This window comes from Apium graveolens, chromosome 3, assembly GCF_009905375.1.
Source record: "Apium graveolens cultivar Ventura chromosome 3, ASM990537v1, whole genome shotgun sequence".
NCBI classification, from domain to species: domain Eukaryota; kingdom Viridiplantae; phylum Streptophyta; class Magnoliopsida; order Apiales; family Apiaceae; genus Apium; species Apium graveolens.
This window is the reverse complement of record NC_133649.1, coordinates 40,507,164-40,532,188: the sequence shown is the minus strand read 5'-3', so window position 1 is coordinate 40,532,188 and position 25,025 is coordinate 40,507,164. Positions and strand designations below refer to the sequence as shown.

At 35.0% G+C, this 25,025-nt stretch overlaps 4 protein-coding genes across 4 annotated transcripts; 1 reads left to right on the top strand and 3 right to left on the bottom strand.

The window, feature by feature from the left end:
• Positions 1–1,208: 1,208 nt before the first annotated feature.
• Positions 1,209–5,963, top strand: LOC141712177 (protein TAB2 homolog, chloroplastic). Its single transcript, XM_074515011.1, has 5 exons — positions 1,209–1,823; positions 2,296–2,365; positions 3,537–3,708; positions 5,131–5,274; positions 5,492–5,963. Exons 1-5 carry the CDS (start codon positions 1,339–1,341, stop codon positions 5,749–5,751), a joined length of 1,131 nt encoding a protein of 376 aa, XP_074371112.1. The 5' UTR covers positions 1,209–1,338; the 3' UTR covers positions 5,752–5,963.
• Positions 5,964–6,185: 222 nt separating this feature from the next.
• LOC141712176 (ABC transporter G family member 11-like) lies at positions 6,186–10,492 on the bottom strand. Its single transcript, XM_074515010.1, has 10 exons — positions 9,724–10,492; positions 8,902–9,191; positions 8,538–8,709; positions 8,291–8,413; positions 7,936–8,064; positions 7,638–7,832; positions 7,443–7,529; positions 7,063–7,335; positions 6,869–6,976; positions 6,186–6,757 (listed from the first exon to the last, which is right to left on the bottom strand). Exons 1-10 carry the CDS (start codon positions 10,108–10,110, stop codon positions 6,383–6,385), a joined length of 2,139 nt encoding a protein of 712 aa, XP_074371111.1. The 5' UTR covers positions 10,111–10,492; the 3' UTR covers positions 6,186–6,382.
• Positions 10,493–12,588: 2,096 nt separating this feature from the next.
• On the bottom strand, positions 12,589–13,815 carry LOC141712178 (protein VACUOLELESS GAMETOPHYTES-like). The gene has a single exon (XM_074515012.1). It carries the CDS (start codon positions 13,704–13,706, stop codon positions 12,780–12,782), a length of 927 nt encoding a protein of 308 aa, XP_074371113.1. The 5' UTR covers positions 13,707–13,815; the 3' UTR covers positions 12,589–12,779.
• Positions 13,816–15,680: 1,865 nt separating this feature from the next.
• LOC141712175 (extra-large guanine nucleotide-binding protein 3-like) lies at positions 15,681–24,209 on the bottom strand. Its single transcript, XM_074515009.1, has 8 exons — positions 22,984–24,209; positions 22,693–22,830; positions 22,347–22,451; positions 21,770–21,955; positions 21,147–21,324; positions 19,825–20,069; positions 16,807–16,976; positions 15,681–16,715 (listed from the first exon to the last, which is right to left on the bottom strand). The coding sequence occupies exons 1-8, from the start codon at positions 23,887–23,889 to the stop codon at positions 16,133–16,135; spliced, it is 2,511 nt and encodes an 836-aa protein (XP_074371110.1). The 5' UTR covers positions 23,890–24,209; the 3' UTR covers positions 15,681–16,132.
• Positions 24,210–25,025: the final 816 nt, after the last annotated feature.

Sequence of the window (25,025 nt, the reverse complement as noted above, 5' to 3'; positions counted from 1 at the left end):
TCATTATTCAAACAACTACCACTAAAATTATCAACTTCATTATTTACAACATTATAAACAACTTTATCATTTCTTTTCAAAACTTTTCTACCTTCAAATCTAGCAAACATTTGATCCATAATGAAAATAAAAAAATAAAAATTTCAGCTTACCCAATAAAAATTACAAATTTGCTCTCCAATTTGACAAAAGTGGCACAAAAATGAAAGGATGATCGTTTTAGGGTTTTAAACTACAAGTACAATGTTTTCGCGCATAATATTCGCGGAATGTGAAACCTTTCCGTATTAAATATCCGCAGAGCGTATCCTTTCCGCGAATATTATGCGCAGTAGGGGTGAGCAAACAAAAACCGAAAAACTGAAACCGGACCGAAATAAACTGAAACCGATAAAACCCGTAACCGAACCGACGGAACGGTTTGGTAACGGTTACGGTTTTACCCTTCTAACCGAACAGAAAAACCGAACCGCTTATATTAAATTTTTTAAAATATTTAATACACACACATATATATTTATTTATTTATTTAGCTATCTATTTTATACCACATTTATATACTTATGCAGGGGATGGTGGAGCCTCCAGATTTAAAAGTTTTGGAAACCAACTCTAATACCTTCTCCAGCAGCCCTGTAGTATATAGATCAAGAATTTTTTTATTTGAAAATGCCCATTATGAATAGTACTATATCTCATATAAATCATGTGTGTAGTTCGTTATTTGTTTTAACTTATCTTAATTTTGCATAGTCATTCATGTTAATGCTCGATTAATCCTAATTTTCAATGATACTTATTGCTTATAATATTATATTAAAGAATTAATTTTTTTTAGAATTATATTAAATAACATTTATAAAATTTTCTTAACATTATATTAAATAATATGTTTTTAAAAAAATAAAAATAAAAACCGAAAAAACCCGAAACCGATTAACGGTTAACCGAACCGAAAATAACCGTTCCGAACGGTTCGGTTACGGTTAATAACGAGAAACCGCACCGAACCGACATAAACGGTTCGGTAACGGTTTTCGGTAAAAACCGAGCCGAACCGAACCGTGCACACCCCTAATGCACAGAATGATTAAATATTTTTTTTAAATACCGGTTCAACGGCCCGAACATAATGTGTCGGTGATTGTTTGGCAACAGGGACTTTGCAAATAAATGAGCAACTAACAAAAAATCAGGTTTGTACATTTGTCTGGGTCTTTGCTTAGACAAGTTACACACACCAAGTGTATGTATATTATCATCATCGGGGGCATAACGGATATGTGGTGACAAACCACCCCTCCATATTTTAACTTGACTTTCCCTCCTACAACTCCAATGGCAAGTCTAAGCTTCAATGCCATTAACATCAAACACCCACCTTTCCAATCTCCCAAACCCATCTCTCTCTTCTCTTCTTCCCTCTTAAAATCCATAAAAATCCCATCTTTATCCTCCAAGCCCACCATTATTTCAAGAAAAGCCCGGCCCATTTCAGTATCCGAAAGCCCAGTTTCATTGCCATTGGAAGCCGCTGAGGAGGATGAATTATTGGATGACCCAACTGCAGAACTGAGGTATCTTGACCCGGAAGCTGACCCGGATAGCATTACTGAGTGGGAGTTGGATTTTTGTTCAAGACCCATTCTTGATATTAGAGGGAAAAAGATATGGGAGCTTGTGGTTTGTGATAACTCATTGTCTCTTCAGTATACTAAGTATTTTCCTAATAATGTTATTAATAGTGTTACTTTAAAAGACGCTATTGAATCTGTTTGTGATGAGCTTGATGTGCCTTTGCCAGAAAAGATTAGATTTTTCAGGTGATTTTTCAATTCATTTCTTGTCTTTTTCAAGTTGTTTATTTGTATATTGGTTGATGCTCATTGTTCCACTAAAAAGTATGCTATTGTGAAATGTCACTGGTACAAAATATTATGATGTAAGTCACTATTTGTACAAATCACCTGTTGATCATAGTGCTACAATTTGCTATGGCCACTAGATTATTACAATTTGGGATTGTGATGAGTTTTTTATTTTCAGTTATGGTTTTCATCTGCACACGAGCCTAGATATATGTACATTCAATAATTTAGACTACAAACCACAAATGAGTCATTTGTATTACCGAAACTGGTTTTGTAGTGCTCTGATAGTGATTGTAGTAATGTAAGTTGTGCTTCGTGACTGGTTTGTAGTGGAACATGAGCCTATATATATTGTACTAGTTTAAATTTTGTGTTCATTCTTGTATAAGACTATATATATTAATGAGCATTGATTGTTTTGTAGGTCTCAGATGCAAACAATTATCTCAAAAGCATGTAAAGAGCTTGCTATAAAGCCTATTGCAAGTAAACGGGTGTGTATTGCTTTATTTCATTTATTTGTCTACGAAACTTATCTCTTTTACATGAATATTTTGGCCTTGTAAGACTCGTAATTTAGGGTTATGATTATAAAGTTAGTAAAGACTCGTTCTTTTCAACCTTATGATTGCTCCAGCTACCAGCAGATGTACATAAGAATGGACATTATTGGCAAGGTGAAGCATGATAACATGATTGGACCTGCCAATGAGCTATTTCTTGTTCAGTATCTGAAATATTTAACAATTTCTCATATCTATCATGGGAAGCTTTTGGTAAAAAGAGATATAAGATCCAATTAGTGGCTTTCCGTAACACCTAAGGTTTAGAGAGTTAGTCGCTAACATGGTGTTCCCAGGTATACCGAGTGATTGTGTATTCGAGTCCCTATGCCTCCAAATATTCTCAAATATGTATTCGGTCAACGGCTATGCTCATGGGCTCCTAGTGATGCACTCCTAAATCCCAAGATTGTCTTTTCAAGTGAGGAGGAGTGTTAAAAGAAATCTTTTGGTAAAAAGAGATATAACATCCAATTAGTGGCTTTCCGTAACGCCTACGGTTTAGAGAGCTAGTCGCTAACATGGCGTTCCCAGGTATACCGAGTGATTGTGTATTCGAGTCCCAACCCCTCCAAATATTCTCAAATATGTATTTGGCTCTAAGGTTATGCTCATGGGCTCCTAGTGATGCACTCCTTAATCCCAAGATTGTCTTTTCAAGTGAGGAAGAGTGTTAAAAGAAATATAAGATCCAAGCAGTGGCTTTTCCCAACACCTTAAGATTTCTAGGGAGTTGGTTGCCGACACTTTTTATTAATCGTTCTTGAAGTTGACAAAGAGTTGTCAATTTGTTAGATTTTCTACAAAATTTGTTAAATTTGATCGTCTTAAAGTTTGAATAATTGCTATCCTACATGTCTGTTATGCTCCCTTAAGTATTACTCTATTTCTACACAGAATAAAGTTTTAATATTATTGTAGTCTTAAAGAGCGTTTCTGATGTTTATGTTATGTCTATCGAATTATGTCAATCACAACAGTTTATTGTCTTGTACATGTGCCTTTACACATCAGATGTATAAATTCCTTATTAAATATGTACAATATGTATACATATAATGCTCTGTTTCAAGATTCCAACAATCGTTTTCTTCCACTTCAGTGTTTATCGCTACTTCTTTGGCTTGAGGATCGGTATGAAACTGTGTATATGCGACACCCTGGCTTCCAGAAAGGAGCTAAACCGCTCTTGGCCCTAGATAACCCATTCCCGATGAATCTTCCTGATAACTTATATGGAGATAGATGGGCATTCGTTCAGTTGCCTTTTTCAGGTAAACAACTAGCCCTTTCAATAACAAGGACATGTACTAAATATTTCTGCTGACATTAGGGAAAAAGGGTGGTACATATCTTGGGGTTAAATGTAGTGGGGTTTTATTAGGCAATTGACTGTTTTCTCTTATTTAATTAAACCAAACGAAATCAAACATACCAAGTGTATTCCAATTGTAAAGCAGGGTCAGCGGTAAGATGTACACAGACCTTACCTCTACTTCAATTAAGTAGAGGCTTGTTTTGCAAAGACCCCTAGCTCTTCTCTTAAATGCTAAGGCCAAATGTCGCATACTCTGCACCCTATTTTTTTTAATTTACATGTTCTCAAGCCAATTGAACGATTTGTGAGAGACGGAGAGTCAGGCACAGAATGTCTTTGCAATTATATGTGTAAATCATGTTAAGGTGCTTGGATAATGTTAGCATCTTAATTTCATTTATAGACATTAAGGTCTCAAGCTATATTACTCCGACTTTTCTGTTTTGGTCGTCGTACCCATGTCGGAAACTTGGACACTCGGCCACGACTCTTCTTTCGTGTCAGATCCTTTGACTAAAATGTGGACACTTTGACCAATTTAAAGATCAAATACGAGTCAAAGTTACAATCAAAAATAAATATCTGAGAAGAAAGAAAGAAGCAAGAATGAGATAAAAGTATAGAAGATGTCTGATTTGCAAAATCCTTTACAAAATCATGTTTGATCTATAAGTTTCATTGTTACTTTCTTTTAGATATCTTACTTACCACACTTCTTTAGTATTAAATAAACAAGTATATTTAGATGTATTTTATATGAATATCCCAGTTGATTAGTGACATACACAGAATGTTTCTTAGGGGGTTCTGTTTTATGTAAAATATTATTAAATAATTTATGAAATATTGTTTTTAAATAATTTAAACAATATTAGTATTTCTGTTCATGCGATTATGTTATTAGCAATTGAAATTGGTATATTACCAAGTAACAACCCGAAGTATCCAATAGTGTAAATACTTGTTGAAAGAGGGAAAAAAAATTAGAAGTGCATATACTTTTTAAAATTATAACCCTTATACAATTGCAGGGGGTCTGAAGCGTAAGCATGAGAGAGGTTCAGAGTCTACTCACACCTCAGCTGTGATTTGCATATGAAAATGTTCTACCATATCTTTCATTGTTATATTCGAAAATAGTTATGCACTTAAAAACATCTACAGCCTGTTAGCTTTACTCACATAGCTAATTGATATCCTGTCTACTGAAGTGAAAGTTGATTAGGACTGTATAACCTTTTGCTCTGTAAAGATGAGTGTCAAATTGAATGTAAACCCCCCTTTATTCAATAATCTACTTTGGAACATCGTAAGCACTAAACAGTCATATTGTTTTAAATTTGTGTAAAGACGAATTAATGACTAGAAACCATTTCAGAGGTTAAAAAGGAGGTTCTATCCTTAGAGACAACATTTGCTTTTGGAGCAAGTCTGGATTTGGATCTGCTTGGTATAGAAATTGATGATGAGGCACTAGTTCCTGGACTAGCTGTATCTTCTTCACGCTCTCAGCCATTAGCAGGTTGGTGCCTTTAATCATGTACTTGTATCTATTGTCAATCTCTCAGCCGTCATTATCGTCCGAGGTTGGCATTTTTTCTTTCCAGCATTATATGAATTTGGTAGTGCTGAATTTCACCTCTATTTATCTGATGATTCAATATAAGTATGATCTGAATCATGTTGTGTATCTCTAATTCATATCATCCCTAAGTTGACTTCATTGCTTATGGCTGCAGCTTGGATGAATGGTTTAGAAGTATGTTCAATTGAAGCTGATGTAGCACGGGCTAGCTTGATTTTATCAGTTGGCATTTCTACTCGCTACATCTATGCTTCCTATAAGAAAACGCCTGAAAGTACAAACGAAGCTGAAGCTTGGGAAGCAGCAAAAAAGTCATGTGGAGGCCTGCATTTCCTTGCAATTCAAAATGACTTGGATTCAGATGATTGTGTAGGATTTTGGCTCCTGTTAGATTTGCCGCCGCCATCTGTATAGTTTAGTAAATAGCAAGATGATATAGAAGAATGCTCATCTCACTTATTTGTTAATATTGGCACTGCCTTCAGTTTTCATGGGGTTTTGAATCCCAAGGGGATACTTCAGTTTTTGAGGGGTGTAAATTTTCAAAGTAAAATTCTATTGAATTATTACAACTTGTAAGAGAGAAAACTGAAGCTAATGGGAATTGTAAGTCAGTTTGTTCCATATGTTATTGATGAATGATCCATGTCATACAAGTTACTGTATTAGGAAAAAAAGTTTTACTTTTAAGTTTATGTAATGTTTGGATAATTTTACGCAAAAGTGTTATTAATAACAAAGATATATTATCGATGGCAGGGTAAGTCGAAATCTGACAAGAGCTTTGAGGACTTAAATCCCTGTTTTCTGAAAATGCATTGCTAGCTGCTTAATTTATTGTAACTAAATTTGGACCTGAACTTGTTCTCTTAAGATAAGAGACGTAGAAAGTGTAAATTTTTGGCTAAAAATCCTTACAATTATACTCGAGTATTCGATATATATATCTAAAGAATGCTACGTACGATGATCTTCTTGGAACATGGTAAACTTTTTAGTAGTAAGAAATGCAAGAGTATGAGGATTGGAAAAGTTCTTGTAGCCTTCAAACACGTCTGGGTGGTTGCCTACGCCTGCCACTTCCCGTAGCTTTATTGTCTACATAGTTTCGAAGTGAAGGAGATTGAGTAAGCCCGTATGGAGCCACAGTTGTGTTCTGGTTCCCATTTTTCTGCAGTATTCTCCGTCTTGCCATGTAACCTCTGAGCCATGGCGTCAAGTCTTCGTTGATCTTGATCATTAGGAAAAATATTATGCGGTATATGACAATCATGCAGAAGATGACACTGAGATCTACCCATTTTGATCGATTCACGTCGATCTGAAACACATATTCCAACACGTATTCCCCGGGGATTTTTAGTTGATCAGGCGTCTGATTGTCGAATACCAGTCCTCTTAAATCATTCTGGTATTGTCCCTGTATTTCATGAATTTGCCACAATTCAAATTTCGCCACTTCCTCAGTAGGCAGAAATAATGATAATTTTTATGAAAGCACTTTAAAGCTTGAAGAAGATCAAATAGTTACCTGAAGAGCCCAGAAGTGAAAACTGATATAAGACATTGGATATCTCCAAACTGGCTTTGGAATGTCATGTGGAAGTCTGAAGTATCCCGATACTAGCATGAATATCCCCTAAAGTTTGGAAAAAGGTCATTGAATATTTCGTTAAGTTCTATTTATAATTTAGGAATATATATCAAGTCAAAAGAAAAATATACCTGAATACCAGCCCCTATGATGATTCCCATGAGGAAGTTGGGGACAATGCTTGCTATTGCCATCATGAGGCTTTCTACGACGGTGACACTGGCATAGAGGCACAATACGAAGAAGAGATAATGAGTGAATCCAGAATGAAGACGGACCATGTAATAGCAGATAGTTCCGGAGATAAATGTGATCATCAAAAGAAATGGCATTGCAGATAATGTGTTGCTGATTACAAATGCAACCACCCCATAGTGCCCATTCATTCTTTCTCTTTGAAACACCTGTTATAAGTATTCAGTGTCAACACAGAACAAAGCCTTATAGGACTAAATTGTCACATAGAATCAAGTACGGAATTGAGCAGGTCTTCATATGTCATTAAACTCACCTTCATATCTTCGACAAAAGATGGGAATCCACCAATGGACATGAATGTGACAAATCCAAACACAAAAGAGGCACAGGCTCCTCTTGCCTGCATGTAGATTTCATTAAAGCAAATTACACATGCTGATAACTTTAAGAGAAAGAAATTTATGAGTGAAGAAATGCAAATAGTGAACAGCAATAAACATAAAAGTACCAGAATAGCATTGTAACTAGTCCCGACATTCAAATAGATTGTCCCAATGCAGACTGTGACCACAATATAGATTACAAGCCTCAGCCAGTAATAACCGAAGTCCCTTGACATATTGACAAAAGAACGCTTGGTTAACGTAAAAGCCTGCATCAAGAAACTTGCCTGACTGCCTCCTGAATCTAGCACGGTCCCTTTCTGCAAAACAAGTTACATATTAAGATAAAAATGCTACTTATTTTGCTTCTAAACTCGTGAACAAAAATCAACTCAACAGAATCTTGAAAAATAGTATACTTACAAGTTTAGACATCTCCTCGACTTTTTCTCTTGCTGAGTAAGCGTAGTGAGATGAACGATAGAATTCAGTAAGTGTTCGAGTGGCCTCAGCTGTCGTGGTCTTGTCCAGAGGGTCATCATTTCCTTCAAACTGATCATTAAAAACCAGATACTTAAACAAAGAATCAATTTCCCATTCACATACTTCCAATTCTTAGTTATCAACACAACTCACTCTCATAAGTTATAGTCCTCAATTTAACACAAGGACAGAGTAGCATGCCAATAATCCCAAAATCAAACAGCGATGATCATAATGTTAGTCATGGAACTCATCAGCTATATGAGATAAGAAGTGGTAAAGAAGAATTTAGTACCCTCAGTTTCATTGATCCTTTTAAGGTAGCCTTGACTTTGTCAAAATCAGAATTGATGCACCGCAGAAAATGATCAGATGGGTTTCTCAGAGCAGGGCAGGGAAAACCAGCTTGTGCAAAGAACTGCAGACACATCCACACTTATAAAATGCTCTAGTTTGTAATATAGTAACTGACATAAGAATTAAAAGTTCGTAATTTATATAAAACTTATGAGGAGAACATCAAAGTTTAAGAGAAGACTTGCCTCGTATGCTTCTGAAGCCTGACCAAAATATACAGTCTTCCCGCCAGAAAGCAAGTACAGTCGATCAAACAGTTCAAACACTTCACTGCTTGGTTGATGAATAGAGGCTATGACAGTCCTTCCATCTCTAGAAAGAGCACGTAATGTCTGAGTCACAAAAAATGCTGAAGCACTGCCAACAATAAATTATCAATAAACATTCAACACAGATATTCATAAAAAGTACCCTACTGACAATTAACCGAAACAATGCATGGACAAAAAATTAAAATAAAATACCTTTTCAGTATGTTATAAACAAACATAGTATTAGGAAAAAGCAAAAAGTCAAATAAGGCTTTCAAAGAAGAGATTTTAGTTTTACCTATCAAGTCCACTTGTCGGCTCATCAAGAAAGAGCAATCTAGGCCTCATGAGGATCTCAAGAGCAATGCTGACTCTCCTCTTTTCACCTCCACTAATCCCCCGTAAGTGCCAGTTTCCAATAACTGTATCAGCACAATCTTGAAGTCCCATCTCTATAATCGTACTCTCAACCAATGATCGTTTCTCCTCCCAGGCCATTTTATCAGGGAGACGAAGTCTAGCTGAATACGAAATTGTTTCACGAACCGTGAGAGTACCAATCAAGTTGTCATCTTGAGTCACATATGCCTGAATGGTTTATCATTTTAGAAAAAGAAAATCCCTTGAATACATAAATAAATAAAAGCACAATAATTATAACTTGTGATGATGAACAATGCTACAACCTTAAAAGAAGTTAGAAAAGACAAGGCATTGGGAATGTTTTGTTAACACATTGACAAACACAAATAATTTTTTTCTATCAAACGAAACATCACAAAGAAAAAGAACTGATTTCATTGTACAGCAGAAACGAAATTAGACAAACATGCTGATGGATTTTCTTACTGAAATAAGGTGTTCATGTAGATGTTTATCTCATCTAAGAATATGCCTACTTCTTGATAACTTTCTCACAACAAAATATAATCTATACCTCATCAAAAACAACTATTTTCATCAAGATCATAACCTAAACATATTCAATATCAATTGAAAAAGGTTAAAATGACGCATAAGACTCTGACTTGTTGATTGTATATAGATGAAAACATAACAATACAACATCTACAAAAAAAGAGAGAGGAAAATAAGGAAAAGTTTAACAAAAAATACTCACAGCAGTGCCATAGGAGAGCTTTTGTTTTCTACCATTAAGAAAGATATTCCCAGAAAGAAAAGCATTAGCCGCAAGGCGACTAGCCAGAGAATCAAGAAGAGTAGATTTCCCAGAACCAGAAGGTCCCATAAGAGCTGTAAAAGTTCCAGGCTCTGCATAACCAGTAAGACCTTCTAAAACATTCTGAGTCTCACCATTACTAAGAGTGACCATAACAGTTAGATCTTTCCAAGCCAATCTCGCAGACACATCTCCAATAAACTCTGTATCTGTTTTTTCTCTCCATAGTGTTTCACTCAGTGGACTCAATCCTCCAATCACCATTCCATTGCCCTGTGGCATATGTCCTTCTATTTCCATCATTACATCATTTGTTGAACTTGACATGATTGCTCTTTTTTTATCACTCTTTGCCAAAATCTTTGTACTTGAAATATCTCAAGAAGGAAGTTTAAATTGCAAGAAAAAATGGGAATTGTATGAGAAATGAGAAAATTGTGAATTTGACTAGATTAAAGATGAGTAGAAAGAATGTGTTGAGAAATGAATATACAGACACATATTATATACATGTAAAGGTATAGATATTGCATGCAAAAACAACATCAAACCTCAACTGTTTTATATAGTTGGGATTTAAATCTGTACAAAACAGTGCATCTCTTTTACTATGTTCTTGACTTGCATCATATATAGTATAAATGTATCATTATTCATTATTATCTTAATTAAGTTAAGTGTTGAAATTGGAAAAATAAGAGAAAAGGAGGAGGGGGTAGTTTTATTGTTATGGGGGATGGTCATGCAATTAATACATTTTGTTGGTAGTTGCTGGTGGGGTGACATTCATTACAAACCGACCCTCACCTCTTTTCCTTATCATTATACTCTGTGTATCACAACTCTACATTACTGTTTATATACTTGTACATGTGCACATAAATTTAGTTTTTGTTTGTGATAATTCGCCGCCGAGGGAGTGAGAATCGAACTCAAGAACGAGATTTACACCTCCGAAGCGATCACATCATCCCCGTATAGATTTAGTTAATGCATAATAATTTAGGACGCATTATCTTAGAAGAGTCCGTAGAAAATCATCAAAGTGTGAGCTACGTATAATTGGTGAGGGAGAATCAAACTCAAGAAAGAGATCACAGGATCGACACCTACTAGGCTATCACATTATCCTCGTATAGAATTAGTTAATGCATAATAATTTAGGACGTATTATATTAGTAGTCAGTAGAAAATCATCAATGTGAGAAGAGAACCATACTGCACTCTTTCTGTGTCTCAAGTGTAACATGAGCTAAGTACTGTTTAGACTGTAACATGAACTAACATGAGATTAAGTATTTAGTATGTATAAGTAAAAGAGAAGAGGTAACATAAGATATTTGGGTGGACAATAAATGGACAAAACGAGCAAAGAAGTTAAGTACACAGCCGATTTCATTATAAGCTACAAGTACATATACTAGTATACAACTTGATCATGAACTAGAAATGGACACGCACAACGAACCTGTAACGTTCACCATGCTCCCCCACAATGTATGCATCCCTCAAATTTTATTATTTCTAGCTTATAAGCCTAATCTAACCATGAGTTCTTACTGCAAACGACATCAATATTAGCAAGCAATAGGTAAGACGGATCTAAAAAGAGGCACGATGATATGTGTTTGTCTTAATAAAATTATATTTATGATCGTATAAAATTTTAAACAATACAGAGTGCCTCCTATAAAAATTAAATGAGGTAAAGTTGTCTCTTCCAAAATTTAATCATTATCATCTAATAGAAAAAAGATCATGAATCCATTCTTAAGCATTGTATAACCAATTGTCAGCAATCAAAATGTGAGTTTTACTCAAATAAACTAATAGCAGGTGCCTAATGTCTCCTTATTCCGAGTTTTTGGCAACCAAAAAGTTTACCAAAAGAACACTAACAAGATCAACTTTTTTTTTTGTGTTGAGCTAGTAATTTACCATGGCTTTCTCATCTATGAACTTGTAATTGATACTGGTGCTTTCTCATGTTGTAATTCATACTGGTCTACATGCTCTGCCTAATTTATTCTCTTGTAAGGTTGTTGATAAAATGACATGCTGTAACTTAGGCCAATGTACATGCTACTTCATCTAAAAAGAAAATGGATTCCATGAACAAGTTTAAGAAGACAAAAGATACGGCTGAAGATGGTGGCGCTGATGCATGTAAATGAAACAGAAATGGGCATCCTTGGGAAAAAAACTGAAGAAGAAAGAGCACCCTACAGGAGGACCTAGTTGATGCACCAACAGTCGACAGAGCTCTAAGTAGCGTGGGCATAGTGATCTACTAATATTGAAGATGATTGTTGAGCTAGCCCAGATTGGACTAGCAAATTTATGTCCAGATTAATTTTAACACAAAATTTAGTTTGTTTCAACAAAAGTAATCAAAAAAGATATATGTAAAATGTAAGTCATCGAAATATGATCAATGCGAAAGAAATATTGGTTTTACAAGAATTTGTGGTAATGATCAATTAGGTCAACTTGACTTGAGTTTAACTTGAGTTCATATGCTAAACGTCAGAAGTCTGGTTCTATAATTGTGGCTGCGTACTCCAGTAATACCATCACTATCATATATTCGGGGAAATTACTTGGGAGTTTCAGATATTCTTCCTTCCTAGCATGTCCACACACTCACACACGTTTCGGCATTTCAACAAGTGTGTCGAATTAATCAAAAACACATAGTTTCCTATGTAATTATAACAACGCACTACACACACGGTCTCAAACCTTTACAATTGATTAGCTCCAGTTTGGATATATCTAACGACTCAACTTGCACTTGGTTGAAAATTGCAGGCATATAATTAGCATTATTCGGAATATAACATCAAGGTTTCACACATAACATAGTTGTATCAAATACTATAATACAAAATGAAATGCTGAAAATTCTAAGCACATACTCATTGCATAGTACTCAAGTCTTCGATTTCCAAAAAATTTAATTGAAATAGAATAAAAATATTATAACTTCTTTTCCTTCAAAAATCTTCAGCATCGGCTTCACTTGAATCATCCATCTCCGTTAACGTTGGTTCAACATTAACATAGATAGACGTAGTAGTAATAGTAGTACCATCACCACCGTCACCGCCATCTCCACCCCCCATCAGAGACTGCACTAAATTCTGTCCCACTTGTTGCGCAGCCCCCTCAACAAAACCTTGAAAAGCTGCACCCATTATTCCACCTCCACCTGGATAACTCTGTTGCTTCTGAATACCATTATTTGGCCTGTTATTCATCACAGGTAAACTCTGCTGCCCTTGCATCTTCCCGTAGATTCTCCCACTAGGCCTTCCAGCCTGCACCACCGGAGCTTGAAACTTATTTAACTGCATTTGTGGCTGAGGTGGTTGAATAACACCAGTTGCACAATGCAAATGTGCATCAAAGTCACATATACCACACCTATACAACCACTGCTTAGACCCGATTTTAGAACAAATGTCACAAGAAAAGCCCTTAGCTTCATAAGGGTTTTTGAATGTTAACACCAAAGGATGTATGTGAGAATAATGTACAACAGACAATTGCATAGAAGCACAAGCAACGTGGAGATCAAAATCACATACATGACAGTGGTAGCTAAACCCATTACCGCGACGATTACAAGCGTCACAGTTGAATAATCCACCGGGATAAGAAGAGACAGGGAGTAGAGTAAGTGGATGAGAAGGATGACAAGTGTGTGTGATGAGTTGTGGAAATTTAGTGCATGCTTTGTGGAGGTGAAAGTTGCATGGATTGCATGAGTAAATGTAATCGTCGGAATTATTTGGTTGTAATTTGCAACTAGCACACGGCAAGATCATGTTAGGAGCTAGGGTTTGGTGATTAGAGTTCAGGTCTAGAGGGTGAGGGTGGCTAAAGTGTAGAATTTGTAAATCATGCTCTAGCTTCCCCATTTTCGAAGCTAAATGTTTAGAGAAGTAGGCACAAAAAATATTATAGATCTAATAAGAAATGTGAAGTTGCTTATATATTGTGTAGAGAGGACCTAGATTATGTGTGAAATAGATGTATCATGTTTGGGTAATTGGTTGGTAGAAATGAGGTTTGACTTTAAATGGTTGATTTTATGTGAGGATATCCAAGTAAACTAAACGCGGTTATGGTACACAAGTGGTTCGGGATTGACTGATTTGTGGTTGATAAGCTCATTATATACATGGTAATAACTCACAAGTCGACCCTTGAATGTCATGACAATGTAATGTGTACAAATTTTAACAAGTTTTAATGTCAAACAACGTTATTGTGAAAATATTAATTTGGATGTAGATATTCATGGATATCAAATCTAGTTGTTTTTACATTTTATGTTTAGGATACGGACGAGTAATCGAAAACTAAGTTAACAAAAAAATCAACAGAATCAAATTTAATATCTCAAAATACAAGTTTTCTTTATTTTTTAGGAATACAAAAATTAGAGAATCCGCATAATTTTTTCAATTTTTTTTCTTGAATTAAAATTTAATATATATATATATATTTACAGAAAAAAATTGAAAAATAATTTGTGAAAATTTTCTTTTTATTCGCCTTAAAATATGTCTAAAAATTAAAAAAGATATATTTTGAGAGGAAAAAGTTTACTTCAGATGCTCTTGATGATACTCGTACTGGTCGGGGAAACTCAATATAAAGTGTGCAAGTGAAATATACTGACTATAGCATGTAAAGTTCCTTGAATTTTTCTAAAAATAATACTCCCTCCGTCCCTCCCAATTGTTATCGTTTCTGGGAGAGTGTCCGGCACGCATTTTAAGATGAAGAAAAAGTATAGTTCTATAACTTTTTTAAAAAATTTTATTTTTCTGAATAAAAGTTTAAACATTCTATTTTTATTCAGAAAAAGAAAATTTTTAAAAAAAGTTATAGAACTATACTTTTTATTCACCTTAAAATGCGTGCCGGACACTCTCCCAGAAACGATAACAATTGGGAGGGACGGAGGGAGTATAATTTAATTGTCTCCTAGTTATTTAGGATTCAAAATTTCTTATTATCTTCATCAACATCTTTATTCCTCTCTCTTAACTTATATTTTATTAATAAATATATTTATTATATTGGAAAATAGAGATATGATATTGGTAAAAAAATTGAATATATAATTGATATGTATGAGTAATGAAATACTCCCTCCGTCCCAAAATACAAGTCCATTTGATTTTTTACGCATACTTTTAGGTGTATAAAAGTTATAATTCCGTGTAATTTTTTCTAAAAATTCTTTTCTTGAATTAAAATTTAATATGTATATTTTTATTCAGGAAAAAAAATTGAAAAATAATTTGTAGAATTATTATTTTTATTCACCTTAACATACGTGTAAAAAGTGGGACTTGTATTTTGGAACGGAAGGAGCAGAAGAGAAGAGGAGAGAGACTCCTAAAACTGAGGAGGAAAAATTGACTCCCAAGTATTTGAGGAAGAGTTAGAAGGCTCTTGTAGCTTGTTTTTCAAACTTCTCATCGGAATTTATCTTATAAGTTTGAAATGAGAAGATTTCGGAGATGCTCCAAGTGAAATACTATAAAGTTGAGATCTGTGAAATGAATTAATTAATCATAACAAGTGTGCACCAACTCTCTCCAAATGCATTTAATTTGGACTGAATTGCTGTACGAAATTCAGTTGCCATGTGATGTAACTAGGTATGTATTCTCGTCATCTAAAATGATGTGATTGGTTATGTGTACTTGGAGAAGAAGGTAAGAAAAATTAGTCAACTGCACGGGCATCTGAGCCTTTATAGCCCACGAGCCAATCTACCTGCCGACTACACCACTGGGTTACCGTAGGGCGTAGTTGACTCCCTCGTATGTCCAAGGGGGCAACCAATTAGTCATTTTCTTTATATACAAACGAGGTCACAATATAAAAGTACTCCTCAATCCTCATAATATACAATTAAGCCTAGGAGAGAACAATTTACCAAGACATACTCCTCACAATATACAATTAAGCTTTGGAGAGAACAATTTAACAACACATTATTTACCCAAAAATAAATAAACAAGACATGAGAATATACACGCTAACAATCACCCCAAATAAAAAAAAATCACCGGGATGAAGTAGAGCTTATGAAATATTCACTGAATCCGACAACACGTCACTTTGCATGTAGAAACCTTCATTTGTCCAACCTCTTATCTACTTCAAAAAGTCACAAGACAAAAGACTTGTTTCTTTTCTTGTGTTCAACTTCAGTGACATTTACAAATATATGATATTCCGATTCAATAATGAATATCTGGTACCTGTAGCCTTAAGCTTGCCTCGTGACAACTGGTCAAAGCAGAGCAGGGTATTAAGAACCTCATTCCTGCGCAACATAAGGAGATGTGGTCATTTCTCCACTATAAAATGACTCATCTCCTGCTAATCCATAAACTCCATCATTCTTATCGTCTTCCCACTTGAGGACCTCTGTGAGGTATGTGATTGCCTCATCAACTGATTTACGCTCCAGAGCTCTGGTTTGACACACAAAAAGCTTCCTCCCGGTGATTGAAGAATAGAGCTTTTTGAATTTCATAGCCATATAGTAATATGCTTGGTTTGCCAGTGACTGATTGTTATGGTGAGGCTTCAGTGGGTTAAAGTCTTTAAGCCACTCACAATTTGTTATTGGAGCCTGGTTAATTTTGTCCTCAAAGGCATCATATTTGTTGAAAAGAAGCACAAAGGGAGTGTCACGAAAGGATGGGTTCTTCACTGTGCTTTCGAACAATTCTTTGCTAGCCAACATCTTATTTTGCAGAGGACCACTGCCATGAGAGTAGACCTGGTCATAGTCACTTAAGGCAATGCAAAAGACCACCATCCTTGCATCTTCAAACATTTCCAGCCATTTACAGCCGTCCTGCATTCCTTTGGTACTTATGCGAATCAACTGGTACCTACGAGACAAAAACTTACCCGTCATAAAGACATAAACAATAACCAAAATGATAGCAGAACATATAACAATGAACAGCTATATTCTGTTACCTCGTCAATGGAGATTGGTATTCGAAGTTATCATAGTAATCCTCAGAAGTGAGGTGGTGATCATCACATGAGAACTCGATGGAAGAAAGACCATTGCTCGGAGTCACTCCTTCTGCATATAGAATGTCTTTCTCAGAAGGTTCGTACTCATTGCTAGATACCTCAATGGCCTGTCAGAAAAAAAAATATATAAGGTATCAATGGGTTGTCAGAATAATGTATCTGCAACTTTTTGTTCGCCTCGCCAAAAATATGAGTTTCATTTGGTGCAACAGGTAAGAGGTACAAATAATACTGTGGTTCCTCAAATTTTCAGAAAAATCTCAACAAAAGAAAATTCAGTTCAACATAGTATAACAGCATATATAGAATAAATGCAAATAAAAACAATAATCAAATTCAATTTATTACTGAAAGTCTGAAAGCAACGACATGGTAGTTGTAATTTTGTGGACCCTCAAATTTCACAATCTCGAACAAATAAAATTTAGTACCGACATATTACAACATCATATATAAGACATGCTAGGAACTAAGAAGCACGGATACGGGTGCGGGGATGCGGGTGCGTAGTGCGGGAATACATGGATTCGGTAAATAAAATAATATGGGGATTCGGGTGCTGGGAATACGGCACATATATTTATTATAAATATATATTTGATGTTATGAATGATGAAATCTATTAACAAAACTAATAATTTTATGTGAATTGTATCTAATACATGATATAAGCATCTATAAAACAAGAATTTAAACTAAAATTACTTATATATGTAGTATAAATATTAAAAAAATATGTATTTTAATTGAGAATTTTTGAGGATTTTGAACATCGGAGTGTCCCCGAGAATCCGAGTATCCGATACGGGGGTGCGGGAGAATACGGGGATTCGCTGGATAACCGAAGAATCCCTGCTTCCTAGGCTAGGAAGCACCGACACTCCAAAAAGGATGCCGTATGCGTGTCGGACACGGCCGACACGGTGAAACGGCACCGACACGGCGGAGTACGTGTCCGACACGCCACATGGCGTGTCGACAGAAAAAGGCAACCGATACGGGTTCGACACGCGACCGACACGGGTTCGACACGCGACCGACACGGCCCACCGACTCAGCTCATATAAAAAAGCCCAAAATCATCTTAAAAAAAACCCAAAATCTTTTTTTTAAAAGCCGAAATCATCTTATATTATCCCTAATTTTGTGTCTCTGTCTTATATAACCTCCCCTCTTCATCATTTATAATCCTATATATATACAATCAAATATATACATACATCTATATATATATAACACATATAAAAATATTTTTTATATTTTTATAACTTTTTTTTGCCGTGTCCCGTATCCAGGACACTTTGATAATTGACGAATCCCCGTGTCCCGTGTCGCCGTATCAGTATCAATACTTCCTAGAAGACATGAAATAAAAACATCAAAATTTAAAATCCTTTACCAATAAATAGAAATGAAAAAAGATGTTACTGAAGGCAATGACATGGATTCCAGAGTACACTTTATTATCAACCACCATAAAAGATACCAACTTAATTGCTAAATTGACCAAACAAAAAGATCTTATATTCATTAACATCAGCTACTTAGTGACAGGAGACTACCCAATGACTCTATTCAAATAGTAAAAGTTCATCTGAATTTCTTTGCTATTTCAGAATCATAGACGCATGTTAATTAGATCGATCCAGTAATAGTAATATAATATTTGAACAAAACATAATAGCGAGAATCACTATACTTGTTCAGGCTTTTAAGAAAATGAAAAATGGCGTCAGGCTACATTAATGTAAGGTATGCACTACCAGTGATATTATTATGACCGGATACTGCCACACTTGAGTCATGTTAATTGAAGTATAATAATTTTGCTGGTCTAACGTAATGCAGGAAAGAGTGTTCATATAAATCATGACAAACATGTCAAGACTGATCAAGGTAAAAATGAGTAATGCGTTATTTATTAAATAGAGAAACATGAAATTCGAATACTAAAAGCTTCAGCTGGGGTTATACATTTAGAACACAGAGAAACAGGCTTATAAGTAAAACAAGATGGGAGTATGTGGTCATCTATTACTGGTTCGAGCACTGGATATTTGAAACATCTACATAAATTACCAAAGGTAGTGACTAATCTAAATTAGGAAATACTCCCTCTATTTTTAAATATATTAGTAGTTTGATTTTTCTGCACACATTTCAAAGTGCTTTAACTGTATAGTTAGAACTATTATTTCAAATTTTTTGTTATGTGAATAAAAATATGTTTATAATATTATATTTCATACAATAAGATTAAAGAATAATGATTCTAATTATCTAATCAATATATTTTAAAATGTGTGCAGTAAACCTAAGTCCAAGGATCAGAACACATCCTTATTCTATCTTGGCTCATTTAAAATAGAACTAAAAGGTCCATCTACATAGATCTTTCAGAATGAAACTACAAGTTGGTATTAGTAATTTAATACTACAAAAATGTAAACTCACTCTAACACACAGGCAATACACACACACACAAAAACATATATATAGTATATATATAGGAGGGAGGGAGGGAGGGAGGGAGGGAGGGAGGGAGGGGGAGCGAGAGAGAGTCACAAAGATTATAACATAAAATTTAACGGTATGGAATTATGGACGAGTAAGGTACATGATAGATAATATTATAAGAATTAACATTTCATGTAGCGGGTACATAGAGCATTTTTGTAATGACAAATTTGGAGGCAGTGTTAGCTGTTAAATAACATATATATATATATATGTGTGTGTGTGTGTGATATGCTCCAATAACTAAAAATCAAATGTCATCAATCTAGATTATGTTATAGGGTTACGTATCTAAGTTAGGTGCTATGTCGCTGCACCCCTGCACAGTTGTCGTATATGTTAAAACGTGATATTCAAAGATTAGTAGCTTCACAGTGCAAATTAATGTGAAATGGTAAAATGCATAGATTTGAAAAACTTGAGAGAAAAGTAGCACACCTGATCTAAGAAATATTTGGCAACATCGGGAAGAAAAGGCAATTCCTCCTTTCTCTTGTAGGTTTCTTGGATTGCAGGATCCTTCCAGATCTCATCCACAACAGGAGCATACTCACGTGTTGCAGCAGGAAAGAAAGCGTCCATATCTCCAATAGCCATGATTTCTAGTAACCAGTCGGAAAAATGCTTGAGCCTTTGGTTGATTGAATAGATACATTGCTTATTTCTATTGGAAGCATTTTCACCTGAAATTAATTGTTCATAAGTTTATAGGCAAAGTAAACTAGATCAGAAGTGAAAGAACACAGGCTAGGAAACTGAAACTGCCAGTAAACTTCAAATCTACAAGTAGGGCACTCCATGCAAAGTCATCACACAATATATCAAACAAATGACGATTAACCCACCTTAAGCAAGTACTGTGACAACAATGCTCTCGTATAGGAATTTCATTTGTTTACAGGAGAGTTTTAGAAAGAAACCCTGTAAATTTCTTAAAGAGATAAAACTTGTGTTCTGCTGTTGTTAAAAAGAGTTTTTAACATGTAAACATGAGTCTTGTATATAAAAGATCATGTTCACAACCATTTTAGCCTATACTCTATGATTCAGATAAAAATCACCAATATACATGAGCAGTTTGTAGTTTGTAGGGTAGATCAGTTTGTATCTGAATGAACACCAACAATATACAGATATCAGTAAAACGTTTAACATCCAAAGTCACACAAAATGCTGACATTGCTGATTTACAAGCAAATGGATATGCATGATATATAATGCTGCAAATAAAAACCCTCTCAAAATACAAATAATAATACCAATAAAGGAAGATATTTGCAAAAGCAAGGAAGTCTTTTTCAAAGTAAGTAGCTCACATTGAAACCCGGGAATGATAACACAAAATATTACCGAGTATGAAGACAAAATATCTCAAATTTAACATGCTTCAACTTGCATGAAAATAAACATATTATGATTTGTAGAAGTCATCGAAAATTAACCTTCACATATCAGTTTCAGTTTGATTAGGAAACGAACAGTCGTCCGACCACAGAGGGACTGCATACGCTTTTAGGTGTCAAGTAAGTTTTCCCATTTTCGGAAGACAAAAAATGGAATAGATTTGGTACGATATACTGTCAATGTGTAAAGATATCACTAATCTTAGTGCCACCAATTACCTGATATTTACTCTTCTCATCTTAACTAAAAAGTTAATTTTAAATCCTCAAAAGCAACTAAATTATAACCTACATTTAATAGAAATTCAAAAAGAAAGAGGTGGTCTAGAGGTACAGCTAGACATAAGGTTTTTTCACCTGGGGCAGACTCATCAGAATCCAATACAGAAGGATTATTTTTCAACATAAATTCCTCTTCAAAGCGCTCTCGCCCCTCAAGTAAGACGCTAAGATATCTGTACAAGTTGCTCTGAATCATAAGCTTTATGTTCTGCAGCTCTTCAGCAGTATACTTATTTCCATATAAACATTTTGCCTGTTACATCAAAATAATAAACTAAAGTGAGAATCGTAGTACTCCTACGATGAGAAGTTATAGTATTTTCCTGTAGCATCAAGTAGGCAACTAAACTAATTTACGAGAAGAAAATCGTGTTACTCCCTCCACAATGAGGAAAAACTCTGATGGCATAGCATAACTGAAATAATTTACAAAATATTGAGTTTATGTGTGTAAATGACATGGACATATTACCCTGAAGCCTAAACGCCAACAGGAAACATGCCTCTGCACTATTAGGTTTATGTGATATAAGTCACATATCTGATATCGCATTCCATCTCAACTTTAGTACTAAAGAGGCAAAAGCACATTTTCAGTCATTTACTGGTGTCATCATTGGAAAACAACTATGATGTTTTTATTTTGCTAATTAAACAAGCTACAATTGGTAAAAACTTCTAAAAGCAAGTGGAAATACCTGCTTGAAAATAGTGCTTGTGCCTGAACCCTCTACTCCAAACAATAGTATTTTATTAACACTTTCCTTCTCCATATAAGCAGGAACGGACTTGCTCGAGAAAGTAGTTGGATCTTCTTTTGACCGGCTAGGACTTTCAGGTGGTACAGGCAAAGAAAATAGTGCACAAACTAGACGAGTTGACGCCTGCCTAGCAAGAAAGAGTAAGTGCATCTTTTAATTGTCAAATAATTGCATATAAGGGTCTATTGCACTGCGTGTTAAGTAGGTCAAGCGAACTTATAACTAAAAATCAACTTGATTGGTTACTTTGTTGAATGTAGAACATACAACAATAAACACGCTTATAGGTTAAGTAATATATTTTGGAGGTGAGATTATCATATTTAGTAACTTTCTTCAGTTTCCAGTTTGACGTTCCACCATTTTAACTTCGATAATATCAAACACCCGACTTAGAAATTAAACTATCTACACAGATAATAAAATATAAGTTACAAGTACAAGATAACTTGTGCTAACAAACTACAAAGATATTTAAGTAACAAGTACCCTTAACCTCAGTTATTAACTTTACCTTTCCCCATATGTTGCCTTTAATGTTATTCTGACCTTCTTCCTCGTATGACCCGTCATCATATAACCAAAAGTGTGTGTCGCGAGGACATTGAACACTGGCCATCTGTGATGACAGAAGATAAAAGAGTAAAAGATAAGACAGTGAGTAACATTAGTCATTTAAAAGAAGAAAACTATTAGGATATTACAATCGTGAAACAGACACATCTATAAATATTTAATTAGTAACTTGTGTATAAGAATTGGCAATGTACTGTTTGCAACGGGTGTAATGACCATACAGACTCAATCAGGGCTATATGTAGGTAAAAATGTTAACGGTTACAAGAGTAACCTAGCAATACCTTTAGTACTCTAAGCTCAACTTTTGTGATCTCGCGCCCGTTTATGAACACCTTAGTATTACCATTACTTGCATCTAGCTGAAGCTTACCCCCAATATTCAATTTCGAGCTTATAATTCTATCAGGCTTCTCCCCTTCCTAGAAGGGACACAAATGAGAAAAGAATAATGCAATCAAATTTAAGCCAAAACAGCAACATAGTACTTGATTTTAGTGATATTGACATTTGTTTTCTAAATTAAAAAAAAAAAAGGAATATCCCCATACAATTGAAAACTGAACTTATCGTACCTTTCCCCAAAGTCCAGAATCCTTGTCATACCAGTATCTTCCCGGTTTCAAGTTCTGTGGCGGAAGCAAACAACCAAAAATCTCCGCTAACTCTTCATCATGTAACTGCCTTCCATTCACAATAAGTTGCTCCGGTCTCAGTTGATTCGCCTTACATTCCTTCTCCGCTTTCATAATCTGTGCAACCTCCAACGGACTACAAACTCTCAACAAAATCTTCGAACTTTTACCCAAACTCAGCCGCTTCAATTCATCAATAGGCATACCAATACAACTCACACATTTCCTCCCTTCCGGCATCGATCCCATCGCTTTAAGCACACAATTACTACAATATCCAGCATCACACACAATACAATTCTCTATCCCTCTCAACAAAAACCTACCCTTCTTCCCACACCTACTACAAACCTTCCTCTTACTCAAACTCTTTGTACCCGAAACAACATTTTCCGGACTCTCTAAACTCTCCGAATTCACTAAATTCGCGGAATTCTCACCACTATCAACATCGAGATTACGATCAAATTCATCACTACAACTATCAAGCTGTTCATCACTTAAATTCATATTCGAAACTGAATTTGCAATTGAATTTGCATTTGAATTTAAATTTGAAATTATATCGATATCGAATTGATTGGAAGCACGAGAAGGTCTACTTACAATAGATGTAGCGCTTCCATTTCCAACTTTTCGAAATCTCGAAAACCTAGAAACGGTGATCGGATCAATCGTAGGAATCGAAGCGGTAGGCGGCGGTAGAGGACCGTCGTACTCGACGGCGATGGAGTAATCAAGCTGGTCTTCGTCCGGTAACGGAGCTCCGGCCGGCAACATTTTCCGGAGTGCTTCTTGCCATTTTTTGGAGTCGGTGTCTTGCTCTGGCACTGTTTCCGATGTCATTGTTAAGCATCAAAACAGAGAGAGAGGGAGAGAGAGAGGGAGGGAGAGAGAGAGAGAGAGTATTGGAGTGAGAATGAGCTGGTTTGGTTGTGAAAGTAAACGAATTAGAGACGCCAAAATGATTACGCAAATGCGTAGCTGTGTCTTTCTACTTGTTTGAGAAACGTGACGTCAGTGTTTTACTTTTTAAAGCGTTATTTAACCGCCGGTTCGAAAGATATAACGGTTTCAACAGGTGATTATCTCGTTTTACTTCCGATGAAGTCGGACGAAATGTTTATTAAATCAAAATATCAAATCACTTTAGTTTGTTCGAGGGTGATGATCCTGAATCTAAATGCCCAAAATAAGATGATGAGAAAATGCCCGGAACTGATGGGCCCCAAATACTAATTTAAGAATGGGCATACATGAATAAGCATATCAAGGATGGCAAAATAATCCGATCTGACGGATATCCGATCCGAAACCCGAAATTTTGGATTTACCAAACCCGATTTTTTGGATTTGGATTTGGATATAGATTTAATTTTTAAACCCGAAAATTTTTGGATTTGGATTTTAGGTATACCGATCCGAAATCCGATCCGAAATCCGAAACTCTATCCAAACCCGATCCGAACCCGAAATCCGAAAAAAATCCGAATTATTATATATATATATATATATATTAATTATATATTACACATTATAATATTATAATATTATAATATTATAATATTATAATATATATTAATAATATACATTATAAATATTATTATATAATTTTTAGAACATATATTTTTATATTTATGTTAAAAATTAACTAATTATAAAATTTAATTAAATATAATTATTCAATCATTTAAACAGGTGATAAGTTTTATAAAGTTAACAAAACATCTTTTAGTAATAAATCTAAAAAACTGGGTATCAATTGAGTTGATTTTTTAAATATTAGCTATACATATAATAACACAATTAATGATGTAGTGTAGTGGTTGAAGATGACACGTTAAAACTCTTTCTCTACAAGTCGTGTGTTCGATCCCAAGCACTTGCAATATCAATAATTATATAAATTTTCACATTTCGGATTCGGGTTCGGGTTTCGGATTCGGGTATGAATATCCAATTCAAAAAAATTCGGGTTTCGG